The sequence below is a fragment of the Saccopteryx bilineata genome, chromosome 4 (genome assembly GCF_036850765.1).
Source record: "Saccopteryx bilineata isolate mSacBil1 chromosome 4, mSacBil1_pri_phased_curated, whole genome shotgun sequence".
In the NCBI taxonomy this organism is placed as follows: domain Eukaryota; kingdom Metazoa; phylum Chordata; class Mammalia; order Chiroptera; family Emballonuridae; genus Saccopteryx; species Saccopteryx bilineata.
Genome location: NC_089493.1, coordinates 196,676,646 through 196,694,556, shown reverse-complemented (window position 1 = coordinate 196,694,556; position 17,911 = coordinate 196,676,646). Strand labels below are relative to the sequence as shown.

The following is a 17,911-nucleotide window of genomic DNA, read 5'->3' as shown; positions in this document are numbered from 1 at the left end:
CCCATTTTCCAGTTTTTAGTGAACAGAATAAACCTGAGATGACTGTCTTCCTTCAAAGCAGCTTGTAAACCAAACCTTGTCTGTGCTTCTTGAAAAACACCGGAGCCCGGGGCCAGTTGTTGCCCTCGGCGTTGCTAGAGGCGTGAAATAGCCCACAGCCCAGCCTGGAGGGGCCCCGTGGACGGAGCAGGCCAGCGGGTAGCCAGACGGCCCCCAGTGCGCGCCTGCACCCAGCCCTGTCCAGGGAGGTGTGGACACCGTGCAGCCCGGGCGTGAGCGCGGCCAGATCAGGGGGCCTCTGAGCTTAGACTAAAGCCCCTACACTTTTAGGGGGGCTGCCTGGTTCCGCCTGAGAAGGAGCTCTCTGGGGGGGGGTGAAGACGGGATTCAGGTTGGGAAGCGGCTGCAGTGGCCGCTGGCCAGGCAGGACCTGCCGAAGGCCCCAGGCGGTGGCCGTGCGGTGGGGAGGGCGGGGAATCGGGAGGGACCGTCTCTTGGAGAAAGGGGACACCCGGCCACTCTGGCCCAGACAACGTTGTGAGCAGATGAAACCAGGAGGAATGGGCCGCACAGGGGACCTTAGGACGACCAGGTCAGAGCGAGCTCCGGGCCGAGGATGGAGACGTCCAGGGCTCGGGGACAGCGTGGGGACGGGGCAGCCTGAGCCGCTCCCACCGGGAAGGCAGGACGGGGTTGCTGCCGAGTCCCTGCCCGGGGCACTGTCACCCACGCCAGACGGGGTTTCGTCTTCCCTGCAGCTCGAGGGGGGGGGGGTGCGTCGCCTCCTAACCCCACCCGGTTCGCGGGCAGCGGCCAGCCCTGGGGCGGGGGGGTCTCTCACACGCCGCCCTGTGCTTGTGTCCGCCCCCAGCTCAAGTGGACACCCCGTTCTACGAGGAGTGGTGGTTCCTCCTGGTGATGGCGCTGTCCAGCCTGCTCATTGTGCTGCTGGTGGTCTTCGCCCTGGTCCTGCACGGGCAGAGCAGGAAGTACAAGAGCTGCAGCACAGGTGGGCAGACACAGGCGCCTCCCCCCCCCCACAGGGCACCCGGGGCACTCCGACCAGCTCCGGTCTCCCCTTCCCCCAGGGCTGCATTGCGCTGCCCAGCCCTAACCAGGCGTGTCCCTCGGGCCCTTGGGCCTCTGAATCTCAGTTCCCCGGGGCAGCCCTGTATCTCGGGCGCGTCCCTCGGGCCCTGGGGCCTCTGGGTCTCAGTTCCCCGGGGCAGCCCTGTGTCTGTCTTGGGCCCGTCCCTCAGGCCCTGTGGCCTCTGGGTCTCGGTTCCCCCACGGGCACCGTTGCTCAGAGGCAGCAGTAGGTCAGAACAGGACTAGACGGTGGAGTGTGTTACACGGGGTGGGGGGTGTAAGGCAGTGCTGCTCCTGGCAGGGATGTCCGAACAGAGAAGGGAGGTGCTGGACGCATCCCCCCGCCCCCCCCCCCGCACCCACGGTGGCCGCGTTCCCACACACAAGGCTGGGACCAGCCGTGCGTTTTACTGTCCTCAACTTGTAAGTTCTCATGAGTGCCAGCAGACCACTGCTCCGCCCAGCCCCATGTCTCTGAGCTCCAGAGCAGGGGCTGCGCTCACCCTGCAGTGTCCCCCCGGCCGGGCCAGAGCTCTGGGATCACCAGGCCCCGGACATGGACACGACCTGTCTGAGCCCACCCTGCCCGTCGCCCAGCTCTTCCCACCAGCTCCTCCCTCCTCCTTAGCAGAGAGCATGTCTGGTGAGGCTGCCCCACGGAGGGGCCGCCGTCGGCCCTCTGTGCTGAGAAGGGGACTGGGCAGAGCCCCCCGTCAGCCACCGGCACCCCCGTCGGGTTCACAGACCGGCCCTGAGCACACCTCCCCGTTGGCTTGTGTGGCGTGAAGCCGTTCGTCCCTCCGAGGAAAGGCTGATTTTTTCCTGCACAAATTCACTTCTAACAAGTGTCCCTAAGTCAGCGGTTACTCCCGTGGGAGTCACCGTGGTGACAGGCATGGCGTCTCACCGGGCTGGGGCCGCCGCAGCATCCTGCGCCCGGGCGTAGAGAGGCTTCCGTGCCCCACGCCCCTCCCCATTCAGAGCCAGAGCCAGAGAGACAGCACAGCCAAGGCTTCTGATGCTCCGCGTCGCCCTGCCCCATGGCCATCTTAGCAGGAGCCTGGAAAAAAATACCTGTCTACCGGGACACGCCCTGCCCCCAGGCCCCACCCGCAGGAGACAGAGCCCCGCCCTCCTGGCGCCCCTCACGCAGTGTCCCCATCGCCTGGCCTTTCTGACCCCAGTGTCTCCGCTCACTGCCCGCCAGCCCTGGTCCCACCCGCCAGCAGCCTCATCTCTCACGGGTGCTCGGGGTAGGGTAGGGGGGCTGCTGGCATTTTGCCAGCACCAGGGCCACGAGGCCCCCCAGAGATGGGACCCCAGGGGCTCAGAAGTGGGGATGGACTGAGCAGGCCCGTGCAGCACTCCCCTGGTGCACGCTCAGCTCCACCCTGGAGGCCGCCCGCAGGAGCCTAACAGGAGTCAGAGCCATTTTGACGTCCGATCCGGGCCTGATAGTCCGGTCAGGGGGGAAGAGGTGGACGAGGAACCTGCGAGCACTGGTGGGAAGCCCCGCAGGTGGGGACGGGGGCGCCAGGGAAACCGGCTTGGGGAGCTCAGGAGGCAGGAGGCGGGGTGCCCTTCCAAGTTCTCCCAGGCCTCCTGGCCTCCTGACCTGTGAGCTACGCTCTGAAGGAAGGGGGCGAGTCAGCCCGGAGATCAGGAGGCAAGTGGACCAGCCCCATAAGGGCGGCGTGAGGGGGCCGACTTCCACATGGGGGTGCGGGGAGCCAGCGGGAACACTGTGTCCTCCAGTTTCTCGTAACTTCGCTGTTTCCCATTTCTCCCGCTGGTGTCTTTAAAGCACGCTGTGGCCGCATTTATACTTTCACTTTTCAAACTGGCTTCCATGTGTTGGCAGATGTGTCCACTGTGCCCTCAGCCAGTCTCAGAATATGGTTGTCACCCCAAAAGGGGACCCTGTGCCCTATACCTGTCCCCCCCTTAAAACTGGCTTTCTAGTTACTGTTTTGTCAAATAATCATGAAGAGTTGTTTTTAATCTCAGTTTTTAATTTCCCTGACTTTGAAAAAAGTGTGCAGTTCTGAGTATTGCTTTTTTTTTTTCCAAAATGAGAAGCGGGAAGGATCCACCCGGCATGCCCACCGGGGGGCGATGCTCTGCCCAACTGGGGCGTCGCTCTGTTGCAACCAGAGCCATTCTAGTGCCTGAGGCAGAGGCCACAGAGCCATCCTCAGTGGCCGGGACAATTTTGCTCCAGTGGAGCCTTGGCTGTGGGAGAAGAGAGAGAGAGAAAAGAGAGGGTGGAGGGGTGGAGAAGCAGGTGGGTGTTTCTCCTGTGTGTCCTGGCCGAGACTCAAACCTGGGACATCCACACACCGGGCCGATGCTCTACCACTGAGCCAGCCGCTGGCCAGGGCCCTGGGTATTTCTTCATCACAGACTGGTGAGAACACCCTTATCCAGGTGGCGGGCAGGTCAACACGGACGTACGTGCTCACAGTGTCACTTTGTTGCAGTGTCATAGCTACTAGACAGCTTCTCTACCCAGCTCGACACGAGGCCCTGGGGGCTGGGCCGGGCTGGCTGCCTGGGTTTCATCTAGCGGGACTCAGTGAGCCCGAGCGGACCGGCGCTGGCCCGGGGAAATGGCAGAGCATGTCCCTGAGATGCCTGCTCACCGCCCTGGTCCGGCTCTTAGGTAAAGGCATCTCCACCATGGAGGAGTCCGTGACCCTGGACAACGGAGGCTTCGCGGCCTTGGAGCTCAGCAGCCGCCACCTCAACGTCAAGAACACCTTCTCGAAGAAGAACGGGACCAGGTAGGGACATGGCGGTGGCGGCCACCCCGAGGACCTGGGTGCTGGCCAGAGACAGGACCCCGTGCCCACTGGTCCCCACCGAATCCCAGCAGGGGCCACGCAGAGTCCAGGGGGGCTGTCAGGGCAGGCGGTTGGGAGTCCTGGAGCTGTAGGAAGGGGGCAGGTCTCAGGTGTGCAGGGAGGTGACCTGGGAGACCCCCCCAGCGGGGGGCTGGCCCTCTGTGGCAGGCTGGGCACCCGCCCCGTGTGGCATCCCCCACAGCTGTGGGTAGTTTCAGGCACTGGTTGCCACAGCGCTGTCAGAGGCGTGGATTTCCTCGCGTTCGGCCCTGGCAGAGGCCAGAGGGTGGTCGGGAGGCCCCCGGGGCAGCCAGCTGCCCACAGTGCCCTCACGGGGCGTGGTCCTGCCCCAGGTCCCCGCCCCGGCCCAGCCCCGGCGGGCTGCACTACTCGGACGAGGACCTGTGCAGCAAGTACAACGGCGCCGCGCTCACCGAGAGCATAAGCCTCAAGGAGAAGTCGGTGGACGCGTCGGAATCCGAGGTCAGTGCCCCATCCTGCGTCTGGCCCGAGCCCTCTGCTTTCTCGGGGCGCCCTGCGTCTCGGGTCTCGGGGCTCACGAGAACAAGTGGCCCGTCTGCACGGGGACAGAGGAGGGGCCAACCCAGGCCACACATGGCCTTGGTGCCGGTCAGCCCCTCGCGGGGCCTCGGTGCCGGTCAGCCCCTCCCGGGGCCTCGGTGCCGGTCAGCCCCTCCCGGGGCCTCGGTGCCGGTCAGCCCCTCCTGGGGCCTTGGTGCTGGTCAGCCCCTCGCACAGCCTTGGTGCCGGTCAGCCCCTCGCACGGCCTCGGTGCCGGTCAGCCCCTCACGGGGCCTCGGTGCCAGTCAGCCCGTCGCAGGGCCTTGAGCAGGACACGTGCTCCAGTGGCTCCCGGGCGGCGTGGGGCCCACTTCTCGGCAGACCGCCAACGCAGGACAAGCTCGCGTAGATGCTGACTGCATGCCTGTGGGTCCCATGTCCACTCCAGGGCATGGCCATGTGCCCACTGGACCCCGGGGTCCTGGCGGTCCCTGGTCCGGCCACACTCAGATCGGTAACATACCCCAAGTGGACCTCTGATCTAAAGAAACAGACCTAACGTGCTATGGCAATGTCCACAACTTGGTGGCCTCTAGACCCTGGCTGGAGAGGCAGAGGGCTGAGCCCACAGACTGGTAGATGCCAGGACACCCCTCCGCCTGCACCCCCCACGGCCTCCCCTCACACCAGCACCGCCCTGGCCCCCGTGTGCGGAAGCGGGGACCCCCTCCCACCAGCACAGCCCTGGCCTCCTCGTGCGGAAGCAGGGACTCCCTCACAGCAGCGCTGGGTCAGTCAGCAGAGCTCCCACTGGAGCCACGGCCTGTCCTCACTGAGCGGTTGGACCGGGGAGATCTTGCCCTGGAGGGAGTGTCCAGCTCCACTGTGACCCCCGCCGGGCCGGAGGGCCCTCTCTGTGTGCGAGGCTCAGTGGGGGCCGGCAAGGAGGACCCTCTCCAGGGAAACGGCGGAGGCTCCGCCATGGTCTCAGCCCCCGCCCGCCCCCACACACGCTGTCTCCGGATCCCACACGGTTCCCTGTCAGTCTTCAGCTCTCCGGCCTCTGGTCCACGGCCCCCACAGGAGGAAATCAGGAGGCCACTGGCGGGACATGTAGGCCTGCCCACCTCTCGGCGTTTCTACTCCAAATCAATATTTAATCTGAAATAAGTCTCACCTTCATGGTGACCTGAACTCAGGCCTGATTCAGCTCCAGGGCTCAATAAAACGGCTTCCTTTCCTTTGGGGTTTGTATATGAACTCCCCGGGAAAGGGGACGGCACAGAGGTCCCGTGTCCCACCTGCTCTGCTCCCAGCTTCTGTTCACAGAGGCCACTGGGTCCCCGTCTGAACTCGGCCCAGGCCACGGGGAGGCGGCCCCAGCACTGCCCCTGTTCCGAAAGGCACTTCTGTCCGAAACCCGGGCTGTGGCTGAAACCTGGCACAGACTCGCCTGCCGTTTGGTGACAGAGCAGCGGCAGCCTGTTCTAGCTGCTCGCACCAAAAGCTGCATGCGGGAGGTGCAGGCCTGCCTTCGGGCAGACGCTCTGTCGGCTGCTCAAGACCCAGCCTCATGCGTGGCCTGGTCTCTGGCCTTTGTGCCGGGACTGCCGCCCTTGCGAAGCGCAGGTTCGTGGGTGACAGTCCCAGTGACTGTGCAGCAGCTCAGCAGCCCGGGCTGTTAGCAATCCGGGGTGTTAAACGCGAACAGAGCCCATGGCCAGGGATACTCGAGTGCAGCCGCCAGGTAGGGCGCGTCTCCACACGGTCCGGTGGACGAGGGGACAGAGGCCAAGGTCATCCAGCCTGCTGTCTCCAGAGCTGAGCTGAACTCCGCCACCATCTCCCCCAGCCCGGCGCCAGGGGGTCCGTGGCCGTTCCTGGAGCCGCCGGGATGGGATTCATGAATTCTGAACTCTTTGTTTACAAAAAGCAGTCCCCAAGTGGTGTAATGGGAAGCCTTCACTTCGTTTCTCACATGCGAGTGTCAGAGGTTCCAATTCAGCTGGTTTTTATGGAGGGTTAAAGTGCGTTCCAGCAGAGAGCGAGGCCTATACATCCATGCATGCATGCACACATGCGTGCCGGCCTGAATACAGACATGGACGCACACACGTGACGGAGCGTGGGGGGGGGCAGGGGGGGAGGAGGAACGTAGAATCCACACTAAATGCTGCAAGGAGGTTCTTAGGGTCCTCATATAATAGATGGGAATGCCAGGTGGTCTGTTAGCCTCCCCCAGCTAAGACCCCGTGAGGTCAGGGGAAGAATCCCTGGGCTGGGTTCTGTCTCCTGGGTTCTCAGGTAGAGAACGTGAGACTCATCTTTGCTCTGTCATCCTGGTAGGTCCCGACTTTGAGCCTTACGAATTTGGGGCATTGAGGGCACTAAATATGCGTGAGATGCACCCCCCCACACACACCACCCAAGACGTTCCTCCTCTTGGAAGCCCCAGCTCAGATGGGAGCGTTGACTTTGATCCACAATTTTCAAGGAGCTGGGTTGAGATAAAATCCACATACCACACAATTCACCCATTTGGCATAGTGGTTATTTAGGAGTGTGTTACTGATTCCCTTCCTGCTTGTGAATTCCTCATATTTTCTTTTGTTGCTGATTTTTAATGTTATTCCATCGTGGTCAGAGAACATACTCTGTATATTATAAACCCTTTCTCAATTTACCGAGTCTTGTTCCGTGGCCTGGCACATGGTCTACACAGAAAAAATGCTCCACAGCCGTGGAGAGGAGCATGTCATTCTGCTGTTGTGTGGTGTACTCCGGCGTCACAGCGCTGACTTCTTGTGTCTGTGATCTCCACCATCTGTTAATGTATCAAAATCTCCAACTAGGAAGACTTTGAATCATTGTTTCTTCAGTTCTTTTTATCAGTTGTGATTTTGTATATTTTGGGGGCTCTGCTTTTAGGTGCATTCATAATTGTTACATCTCCTTGATGGAGTGAGTTTATTTATACAGTGTAGCGTGTCCCTCTTTGTCTCTAGTAGCAATTTTTATACTGAAGCCTCTGATGTTAGAGTGGGCAGGCACCAGTTCTTTTTTGGTTACTGTTTGTCGCATAATTTCCTTCCTTTTACTTCCAACCCCTGTGAGTCCGTGAATCTACAATGTGTCTCTTGTAGACAGCGCATAGTTGGGTCACGTCTGTTTTGTTCCTTCTGCGGGTCTCTGTCTTTTGACTGGATGGTTTGATTCATTCATACTTAATGTAGTCACGGCAAGGGTAGCGTTCACGTCTGCCGCTGGGTGTTGGCCTTCTCCACACTTCATCTTCCTCCTTTTCTCCCGTCACTGTCTTTTCTTTGTGGGCATTTTCTAGCACCCCATTCGATCCTCTTGTTTATGCATTCACTAGACGTCTTTCAGTGACTGTCGGTGGTGATGGCTCCGGTCTCAGTATCTACCTCAGAGTGATACTGGATTTCCGTGACACGAAGAAAGTTCATTCCGATCGATGTAGTTCCATCTCCTCCTCCCCCTCCGGGGTGTCATTTAAACACAGCGTGTCTGCACACATCACAGACTCAAGGATGCGTTTTCGTACGTGTCCCTTCTCAGAGCTGAATGCCTTTTAAAGACGTTGGGGGAAGGAGGACAAGTAAACAATTAAGAGTTCATTGTTTTCCCATCGTTTTTTACTGTCTTTGGCCCTTTTCACCTCATCCTGTGGGTCCCCGTTACCTCTCCCTCCAACTGCCTCCCCATGCTGTCGTCGTTAAATACGTCACACGTCCGTGTAGCACAGACCTGTTGTTCTGTGCAGGTGCTTTAAGCCAGAGAAGAGAAGGAAGGAGGCCCTGGCCGATTGGCTCAGTGGTGGAGTGTCGGCCTGGCGTGCAGGAGTCCCAGGTTCAATTCCCGGCCAGGGCACACAGGAGAAGTGCCCATCTGCTTCTCCACCCCTCCCCCTCTCCTTCCTCTCTGTCTCTCTCTTCCCCTCCCACAGCCAAGGCTCCATTGGAGCAAAAGATGGCCCGGGTGCTGGGGATGGCTCTGTGGCCTCTGCCTCAGGTGCTAGAATGGCTCTGGTTGCAGCAGAGCAACGCCCCAGATGGGCAGAGCATCGCCCCCTGGTGGGCATGCTGGGTGGATCGCGGCCGGGCGCATGCGGGAGTCTGTCTGACTGCCTCCCTGTTTCCAACTTCAGAAAAATACAAAAAAAAAGAGAGAGAGAGAAGGAAGGAGGAGGAGAAATATGCAATTATACTCTCTTTTTATAATCCCCGATGTAGTTAGCTTTGTGGCTACATTTGTCTTTTCACGTGGACTCAAATTACTGTCTGGAGTTACTTGCTTTCAACCTGAGTCTCTACTCCCTTTAGCGCTTCTCGTAAGGCGTGTCTGCTGGGCACGATCTTTCTGGTTTTCCGTATCTCAGGATACGTTTTATTTACTTTATTTTTCAAAGTTTTCCTTACTTTATTTTTTGGAATTAAAAAAAAAAAAAAAAGATTCTTGATTGACAGTGTTCCTCCAGCACTTTGAACGGCCTTCTGTCCTCCATTTTTTCTGACTTAGACGTCAAGTGTTAATATTATTTAAGTTCCCTCGTGGCCTGATAATTCGCGTTCTGGGTTTGTTTTTTGTTCTGTTTTGTTTTGTTTTTCCTTTGTTCTTTCCAAATTTTGACTGTGACCTATCTGGATGTGGATCCTGTTTCATGTCTCTAGCCTGTATACAGTTCAGTATCTTGTCGGGTGTGTAGACGATTGTAGCCAACTTGGGGAGCTTTGAAGTCGTTGCGACTTCTGGTGTTTTCCTGCCGCTCTCTCCCTCTCTCCTCCGGGACGCTCCCTGCACGGAGGCTGCAGCGGCTGGCGCTCTCGGTGTTTGCGGGCACTCCCAGGCACTTTGCCCCTGTTCTGCCCTCTCCCCCGCGGCTGTGTGGGTGGCAGGGTCTCTGCCGGTCTGCCCTCAAGCACACGGGTCCTCTCTCCAGCCAGCTCACATCTGCTGTTGCATCCCTCGTGAATTTTTCTCTTCAGTTCGTGGTGCTTTGGGACTCCGGGGCTTCTCGCTGGGTGTTCCGATCATTCCTCTTCGGTGACACCCTCCACCAGGTGGGACACTGTCGTCATCCTTCCCCTCGCCGTGGTTCGCCTTGGCTCCTTGAACGGATTCTAACAGCTGCTGTTCTCAAGTCTTCGCCAGCCCTCGGGCCTCCTCGGAAGCTGCCTCCTTTCGGGGTGTCTGAGTCACGCTCCAGGGGTTTGTTTTCTTTTTTTTTTTTAAATAGGTCCCTTTCGATAATGTAACAACTCTGAAGACTGCTGTCACCTTCCTCTGAGGGCTGTTCTTCGCTTGTTTGTTTTTTCGTGACTCAGCCGGACCGGTTGAGCGAAGCTCATTCCCCCCACAGGCTCTGACGCCCGGTCCAGCCGTGCAGACCGAGGCCCGCGCGTCGCCTGCGGGCTCAGCCAGACTCCCCATCTCTTCTCCTCGCTCCCCCGTTAGGGTCCTGGGTGCCCTGCCCCTGCGGGCACCGTGCCTGGCTGTTACCCTCCGCTGCTTGCCTGCGCTCTTATATCTGACCACACTCCAGGGTATAACTGACTCCCTAGCCGGTCCAGGGTGTTGTCCACCTCTGGCTTCTGCTCCAACCCCAGAGGGTTCTCCTTCGTTAGCTCCCCCCGCCGCTCCCCCCTCCCCGGTTCTCTCTGCTAAACGTCCGGCTGGTTTGTTCCTCCGTGTGTTGCTTTCATAGAACCACCAACTTCCTCCTAAGCTTCCCCCCCCCCCTCCACCGGGTCTGCAGAGCTGGGGCCGCAGTGCCGCGGGGCCCCCCTCCCCCTGAGGGACCTCTCAGTCACAGCAGCAAAGCCGGGGAGGGACAGCAGCCCTCTTCTCTCATGTGACACCCCTGCTGTACAGGTGGGGTGATGGGAGAGACAGGAGCCCCTGGTCTACGGGGCCTGCCCCTCCCCCATGGGCGGCCTTCTTCCCTTCAAGGGAGCAGGGGTGGGGCTTTGGAGGCTCAGTGTTCCCTGCCTGCCTCACCTGGTGTCGCCCACACAGCCTGTGAGTGTACACCGGGGAGGGGAGGGCCCCCTAGACGAGGAGCTGAGAGGAGAAGGGCCCTGCCCCCTTGGCCACATCGGCCCGGAGCATTGCCTTAGTCACACCGAGCACTGGGGGCACGTGCCACAGGCCCCCACCGTCCTGCGCGAAATGTAGATTTTCTGGAACAGATCTTTTTCCATTTGCTATTTCCAGACACGTTGATTGGTTGTTTGTAAAATAGGTTTTCCCCACTTACCGTGTTTTTCCACTCCGTAAGATGCACCTGACCATAAGACGCACCTGGGGTTTTAAGGAGGAAAACAGGGGGAAAAAAAAGAAATACTCTGAACCAAGTGCTGTGTTAACGTATTTAATAAAATATATCACCATAATATTTCAACCATGTAAACTCAACAGCAGTATTCGCAACCATGAGCGCTGTTATTCACAAACGAGAAGAGACTTTAATGTTCAGATGCTCTTCTAGTTGTCTGCAACCCGCAGCAGCTAAAAAAAAGGCCCATTCATTTCATAAGATGCACAGGCATTTCTCCTCCACTTTTGAGGGGAAAAAAGTGTGTCTTATGGAGCGAAAAATATGGTCAATCCTGTCCCACCGGAGAGAGGCTGTGCTGAGCCCGCGCACACGTTCTGGTGTCCGTGGCACTGGGGGTTCTGATAGGCAGAGGAGACCAGAGAAGCGCGGGCAGAGTTCTGACACTTGCTTTCCGGATGTGGCGTTGCTTCCGGCCCAGTCCCCTCACGCCCAGCGCACGGAAACAGGTCGGAAACAGGTCCCCGAGCCGGCGGGAAGGCCCTTGGCGGGAGGGAGCCGACCGAGGGCGTCAGCTGCAAGCGTTCATGCCAAGCAGGGCGCTGCCCCGTGACTCAGGGCTGGAGTTAGGTGAGGATGTTCATCCTGCCGACGGAGAGCAGCCCCCGGCCAGGTCTAAGTGCACCCCACACCGAGAGGTCGGGGTGACGAGTTACCTACGCCCAGGCCTGGGTTCCATCGGCGGTTTGACCCAGGGTGGGCACAGGGGTAAGGACACAGGACGAGGACAGGCGGTGATGCCGTCAGCAAGGGCAGGGTCTCCCGGTGGGGGGGGGGGGTAGGGGGTCAGAAACCCTGGGGCCACCTGACCAGGCGGTGGCGCAGTGGATAGAGCGTCGGACTAGGACGCGGAGGACCCAGGTTTGAGACCCCGAGGTCGCTAGCTTGAGTACGGGCTCATTTGATTTGAACAAAGCTCACCAGCTTGAGCCCAAGGTCGCTGGCTCGAGCAAGGGGTCACTCAGTCTGCTGTAGCCCCCTGGTCAAGGCACATATGAGAAAGCAATCACTGAACAACTAAGGTGCCGCAACGAAGAGTTGATGCTTCTCATCTCTCTCCCTTCCTGTCTGTCTGTCCCTATCTGTCCCTCTCTCTCTGTCTCTCTGTCTCTGTCACACACACAAAAATAAAGAAAGAAATCCTGGGACCTTGGCGGGCAGAGCTCTCCCGAGGAGCCGACACTCCACTAACAGGATAGTGGTGCTGCCCTGTCCTCCCCGGGGCATTTTTACAACCATCTTTGCAACTACTGCAAAGGTGAAAACCCTAAGCCTCAGCTCCCAGGTGCACAAGGAGCTGCTGCTGGGAGGGGCTCTGCAGGAGGCCCCCACGTCCCCGTGGCCGGCGCAGCTCTGTCTGTCTCCCTGGTGAGAAACAGCAGGGCTGTCGCCGTCTCAGGACGCCGCTGCTCGCGAGCTATGTCGGGGGTGCTGTTGACGTCCCATTTTAAAACCTGTTTTTGAAACCCAAAGAAAACCCATTGCAAAATCTCCCCCGTCCCAAGCTACTCTGACCAACCCCTGACCCCTGATTAATCCCCTACTCACGCAGACGTCACCCCAACAGGGCCCACATGCCAGGCCTCTCTGCGCATCGTCAGAAGCTCCCACGGTCAGCCGGGCACCGTGTCCAATCGCACGCTGGCCTGCACAGTTCCTAGGAAGTCAACACATGCCAGACTTCCTGTCACACAGGACACTTGGGGGTGGAAGATCCCACAGCTTCTCTTTTTTGTCAGTAATTCTAACTCACTAAAGTGCATCCCGTTAAAAACCGATCGGGTAGGCCCTGGCCGGTTGGCTCAGCGGTAGAGCGTCGGCCTGGCGTGCGGGGGACCCGGGTTCGATTCCCAGCCAGGGCACATAGGAGAAGCGCCCATCTGCTTCTCCACCCCTCCCCCTCTCCTTCCTCTCTGTCTCTCTCTTCCTCTCCTGTAGCCAAGGCTCCATTGGAGCTAAGATGGCCCGGGCTCTGGGGATGGCTTCTTGGCCTCTGCCCCAGGCGCTAGAGTGGCTCTGGTCGCGGCAGAGCGACGCCCCGGAGGGGCAGAGCATCGCCCCCTGGTGGGCACAGCTTCGCCCCTGGTGGGCGTGCCGGGTGGACCCTGGTCGGGCGCATGCGGGAGTCTGTCTGACTGTCTCTCCCCATTTCCAGCTTCAGAAAAATACAAAACAAAAAAAAAACAATCGTGTAGGCCCTGGCCGGTTGGCTCAGTGGTAGAGCGTCGGCCCAGCATGTGGAAGTCCTGGGTTTGATTCCTAGCCAGGACACACAGAAGAAGCGCCCATCTGCTTCTCCACCCCTCCCGCTCTCCTTCCTCTCTGTCTCTCTCTTCCCCTCCCACAGCCAAGGCTCCATTGGAGCAAAGATGGCCCGGGCACTGAGGATGGCTCTGTGGCCTCTGCCCCAGGCGCTAGAATGGCTCTGGTTGCAACAGAGCGACGCCCCAGATGGGCAGAGCATCGCCCCCTGGTGGGCATGCCGGGTGGATCCCGGTCAGGCGCATTTGGGAGTGTGTCTCTCTGCCTACCCACTTCTCACTTTGGAAAAAAAAAAAAAAAACCCAAGCGTGTGGTGTAAGCACTACAAAGAGCAGGGGCAGGAGAAGTGTGACCTTGTGGGTCAGCGCCTTCCTGAATAGGCCGTAACTGGTCCTCACAGGTGCCACAGGCTGGCTGTGTGCGATGTGACCTGGTAGTTCTCCCTCCTCTTTCTCCTCCTCCTCCTCCTCCTCCTCCTCCTCCTCCTCATCGCTCTCTGTGTCCTGTCTCCCGTCTGCACAACGGCTCTCATCTCCCTCAGCGGCTTATGGGAGCCCCAGGGTGTGGCTAGATCTGTGGGCCACTCCAGGTCCCAGCTGCCAGCTTTGTCCCCAGGTGAGAAACTGCTCTTCCAGTGAGGAAAGTCCCAGGGCGGGTTCCCATTGGCTCAGCTGATGTCACATGCCCACCCAGTAACCAGCCACTGTGTTCTGAGGGACAAGCCTTGAGGCCCATGGGAGGGGCGGAGAAAGGTCACTTCCTGAAGGTCATGCAGGAAGGCCAGAGCCCAGACTCGAACACTGGGCCGTCGGCCGTGAGCCAGACCACCGCCCCCGAGGGCGGCTCCTGCCAGGACCTCTCCTCAGCACCCACCTCGGGCGCAGACCCGTCTCCACGCTACGGGACTTGGGTGAGAAAGTGCATACTGATGCGTAGCTGCCACGCAGCCTCACATGAATTGTATCGATCGCGTCAGCACGCTTGGGGCTGGGGCTTCGGATGCCCCCGTTCTCCAAGCGGAAACACCGGCTGGGAGAACGCAGAGGCCCCTCCTGACCGCCCGCGGTCCCACCTGGCCACCAGGAGCCCGGCTTCTCTGCAGCCTGGACAGCCGCAGGGAGGGGGGAGGGCAGAGAGCGGGAGACAAGTGCCCACAGGGTCACCGCCTGGTGCCAGACAGGTTGACCAGACGGCACTGCCGGCGCACCTGACCGTCCCTGTGATGACTCGCCCGCCTCTCGGGGAGACGGGGCCAGACCCACCCACGTGGCGCTTCGTAACCTTTTATAAAACGGTGTCCCCAGAGGGTGCCTGAAGGGTTCGTTCCTGCCACCTTTGGCTACAACCAGTGCTGGGTCCGGCCCCGCTCTGTCCCTGGAGAGTGTGGCCCTGAGCGGGTCACTCACTTCGATGGGTCTTAGAAGGTTCTCTCGACGTAATATTGGAAGACGGAGTCCCAACTGCCACATCTCACATGTTGCTCACGGGCACCCTTTGGGCTGGAATGGTGACCGGGGAGGACCCAGGACATTGGAGGGTGTGGCCTGAAAACAGTGAAAGCCTTGACGTGCATTCAATCCCCAGGTCATCCTGACCCCTGACCCCTGACCCCTGACCCCCGTGTGTGCAGCCTGGGGCGGAATGACTGTCGCGGAGTGTTCTGTGAATGTCTCGTGAGAAGAGGGCACCTTCCGCATCCCTCAACGCCTGCTCTGTCCTCCTACGCCTCAGGAAACTTTAGAACCAAAATCGGTGTCTGAAGAAGTGACAGGCACAGCTCAGGACTGGTGACAGATTCCAGGGTGACCTGGGTTCCCTGTCCCCCCCTAGTCTCACTCACACTGAGTCTGTCTGCTGACACCCCCCCCCCAGAAAGCAAATACCAAGTAAACTTAACGAAGAGCCACACACACAGGGGCCCGATCTCACCCGGGACCCTGGAGGCCAGGTGCAGCTACGACTTCTCGTCTTGTGTGTTCCATGCCATCTTGGCGGGGGGGGGGGGGGGGCCAGCAGTCTGCGGCGGAATGCGTTGGCATTCCTGCAGCGAGACCGAAGCCACCCACACTCAGGCGGCTGCAGGCGAGCTCAGCGCTGCCAGCCCCTCCCCCTCCCCCGTCCGTCAAGCTGAAGAAGGGCTTTTGCTCTCAGAGCATGGTGGGGGTGGGATTAGGGGTGGGGGGTGGCCCTGCTGAACTAACGGAAGAGGCACCAGCAGCTGAGGACCACCAGCCCCTCTTCTGCTGAAGGGGCCGTTCTGGGTGGCAGGGTGCAGGCGTGGGCTCCCACCCACCCACCCAGCCCGGGAGACCCCAGGGACCGGCTGGTGTCTTCATCCATGGAGCAGGAACACAACACCTGCCCACCTTGCGGGGTCGCTGTGTGTCCATGAGACGAAGCCGTGGTCACCTCAGGTGTCAACATTGTCCTCCTCTAGTGACGGAGGAGCCGACGTTCTCTGCCTGTTGGGGTGTGCCGGGGGTGGGGGGACTTCCTTCAGCTCCGCACTCTCCTGAGCTCTAAGGGACAGCAGAGGGGCCACAGACGTGCATCTGTTGATGGCTTACGGCGCCAGAACACACACAGTTCACGTGGAACACCCTGGAGAGCCCCGAGCCTCTGCCTCACGCTACTGTCCTAGTCAACAGTCCAGTTCGAGCCAGACTCTCCCTCTGTGTCCGAGGGGTCCCAGGAGACCCCTCACCCTCTGCACACGGGGGACTTCTGCTCAGCCTAGAGGCTTACAGGACGAAGTGCTGGCACCCCGGAGGACAGTGTCCACCCACGGACAGGGCATCCTGCATGGCTGGGGGTGCATCTCGTCCGCTCATGGCCGTCCAATGAGGGTGCGAGCGGCGGGCGTGGCCTCAGGCACCAGGGGACCCTCTCATTTCCATGAGTCTCTCTCTGAGGACGAGCAGCCACTGTCCCCTCCTCCCCGCACGGCCACTGATACAAATCCTCCCCCAGCTTCTGAGAAACAGGCCTCCAGGTCCCCCAGGCCTGCTGAGTCGGGACAGGAGCCGTGCCCGGGAGCCTGGGCTCCAGGAAACCTCCCTGCTGGGGGTGGGGGGCAGCATTTGGGGGCTGCTCACCCTTTACACCACCCCAGCCGGCTGACACCGCGGGGGCGGGAAAAGGCGTAGTTTCCTGTTCCCGCCTTGAACTTCCGGGCTGGGTGGTCACCCACCCTGACCACGGGCCCATTCTCAACACATCAGAGGTGGCCTCTGCCAGGTCCCCTGTGGCCGGGAGGTGATGCTGAACTCAGCCAGGGGTCCGGCAGGAGGTGTGGGGGGAGGCCCGCGGAGGTCTGTGCAGCCCGGGTGAGGTATGGGGGGCGTGGGGAGGTGGGGGGAGGCCCGCGGAGGTCTGTGCAGCCCGGGTGAGGTATGGGGGGCGTGGGGAGGAGGGGGGAGTGGCGGCCAGCAGGAAGCAGCTGGCTGACCCGCACTGTCCCTGTCAGGTGACCAGTGCTGGTGCTGTGTCCTGGCCACGCCCGGCTTCCGGCTCAGCCCTGCCCCCCCTGCCCTCCCTCCCTCCCGGGTGACTGCTGCCCGCTCACACCTCGCTCTCCGCCCCCCCCTCAGGGCACCGACTCCGAGTCCGAGGACGCGCCCCCCCAGCATTCCTTCGTCAACCACTACCTGAGCGACCCCACCTACTACAACTCCTGGAAGCGGCGGGCGCCCGGCGGGCGGGCGGCCCCCCACAGGTACGAGGCGGTGGCCGAGGGCGAGGGCCCGCCCCTGCACACGGTGGTCACCACGCAGAGCGCCGTGTTCGCGCCCGCGGGCCCCGGCGTCCGGACTCCGCTCACGGGCTTCTCCTCCTTCGTGTGAGCAGCCCCCGCGCCGGCGAGAACCTGCGGAGCCCGTTTTTGTTCAGACAATCAACTCCGGTACCTGAGCTCCAGTTTTTGTTGAACAAGAACTCTTAATAGGCGACAGTTTGACCTACTTGTGAACACTAGGTTTCCATTAGGAAGGTTTTTTTAATGGCTTTTTGTAACATCGCTGCAGGAAGCGGGTTTCTTTGTTTTTCTTTTCTTTTTACGAGAAGGTGTATTTCACTGGTGCATAACCGCCCGGCACCAGACCTCGCAGACTTCTGGCTCCCCCACCCCCGGCCTGGGTGTCTCCATCTTGCCACCCAGGCAGGAGGTGGGAGGGGAGGAGGAGCTGGAGGGTCAAGGGGGACGCTGCTTCTCTACTTCCCTGGCCACCCTGACAACCAGCGGCTCACGGAACGCCACCACGCCGGCCGGCGGCTCCCTCCTGGGGTTTGCAGAGTGCATGTTGGACCTGGGGTCCCATCCATCTCTGAAGTGCTCTCGCTATGCAGCGTGAGAATCAGCAGGTTGAGAATCAGCGTGGCCCCTCCTGACTGCCAGGCAGGGGATCCTGAGGGGGTGTCCTCTGGCCCGGAGACGGCGGAGGTCGCGTCCGCACCACCCCAGTGGAGAAACACGGGGCCCTGTCCTTCTGCTTTTTCTTTAACTGGACGGTGCCAGACAGTGAGCCCCCCGGCTGGAGGCCCTGCGGCCCCCCCGAGAACCCAGAGGGAAGACAGCGTCCAGACGTGCGTGTTGTGTGAGAGGTGTGCATTGTTAACCAGAGTATTTTTTAAATCTTTTTATCTTTTTTTAAAATATGTCACATGAAATGAATGAGTCCGCAGTCTCCAGGTGCCTTTTTATTACTTGTTTAGCTTTGTGCGCGGGAAAGACGGAAGGAACAGTGTCTCCAATAAAGTGAAGGAAACGGCTTCATGAAAGCGAGGTCCTGAATTCCCTCATGCACGCCAGAAGTCCCCAATTCACACCAGCCCCCTGCACACC

The 17,911-nt window shown here is 60.2% G+C and overlaps 1 protein-coding gene across 1 annotated transcript in view; it reads left to right on the top strand.

Annotated features, from left to right (window-relative positions):
- Positions 1-17,265, top strand: part of SDK1 (sidekick cell adhesion molecule 1) — a 771,944-nt gene extending 754,679 nt beyond the window's left edge. Inside the window, exons 42-45 of the mRNA XM_066273473.1 lie at positions 872-1,009; positions 3,752-3,872; positions 4,286-4,415; positions 16,662-17,265. Of these exons, the coding sequence (XP_066129570.1) occupies positions 872-1,009; positions 3,752-3,872; positions 4,286-4,415; positions 16,662-16,913 (641 nt within the window). The 3' untranslated portion in view covers positions 16,914-17,265. The remainder of the gene's footprint in view (positions 1-871; positions 1,010-3,751; positions 3,873-4,285; positions 4,416-16,661) is intronic.
- The last annotated feature ends 646 nt before the right edge of the window (positions 17,266-17,911 follow it).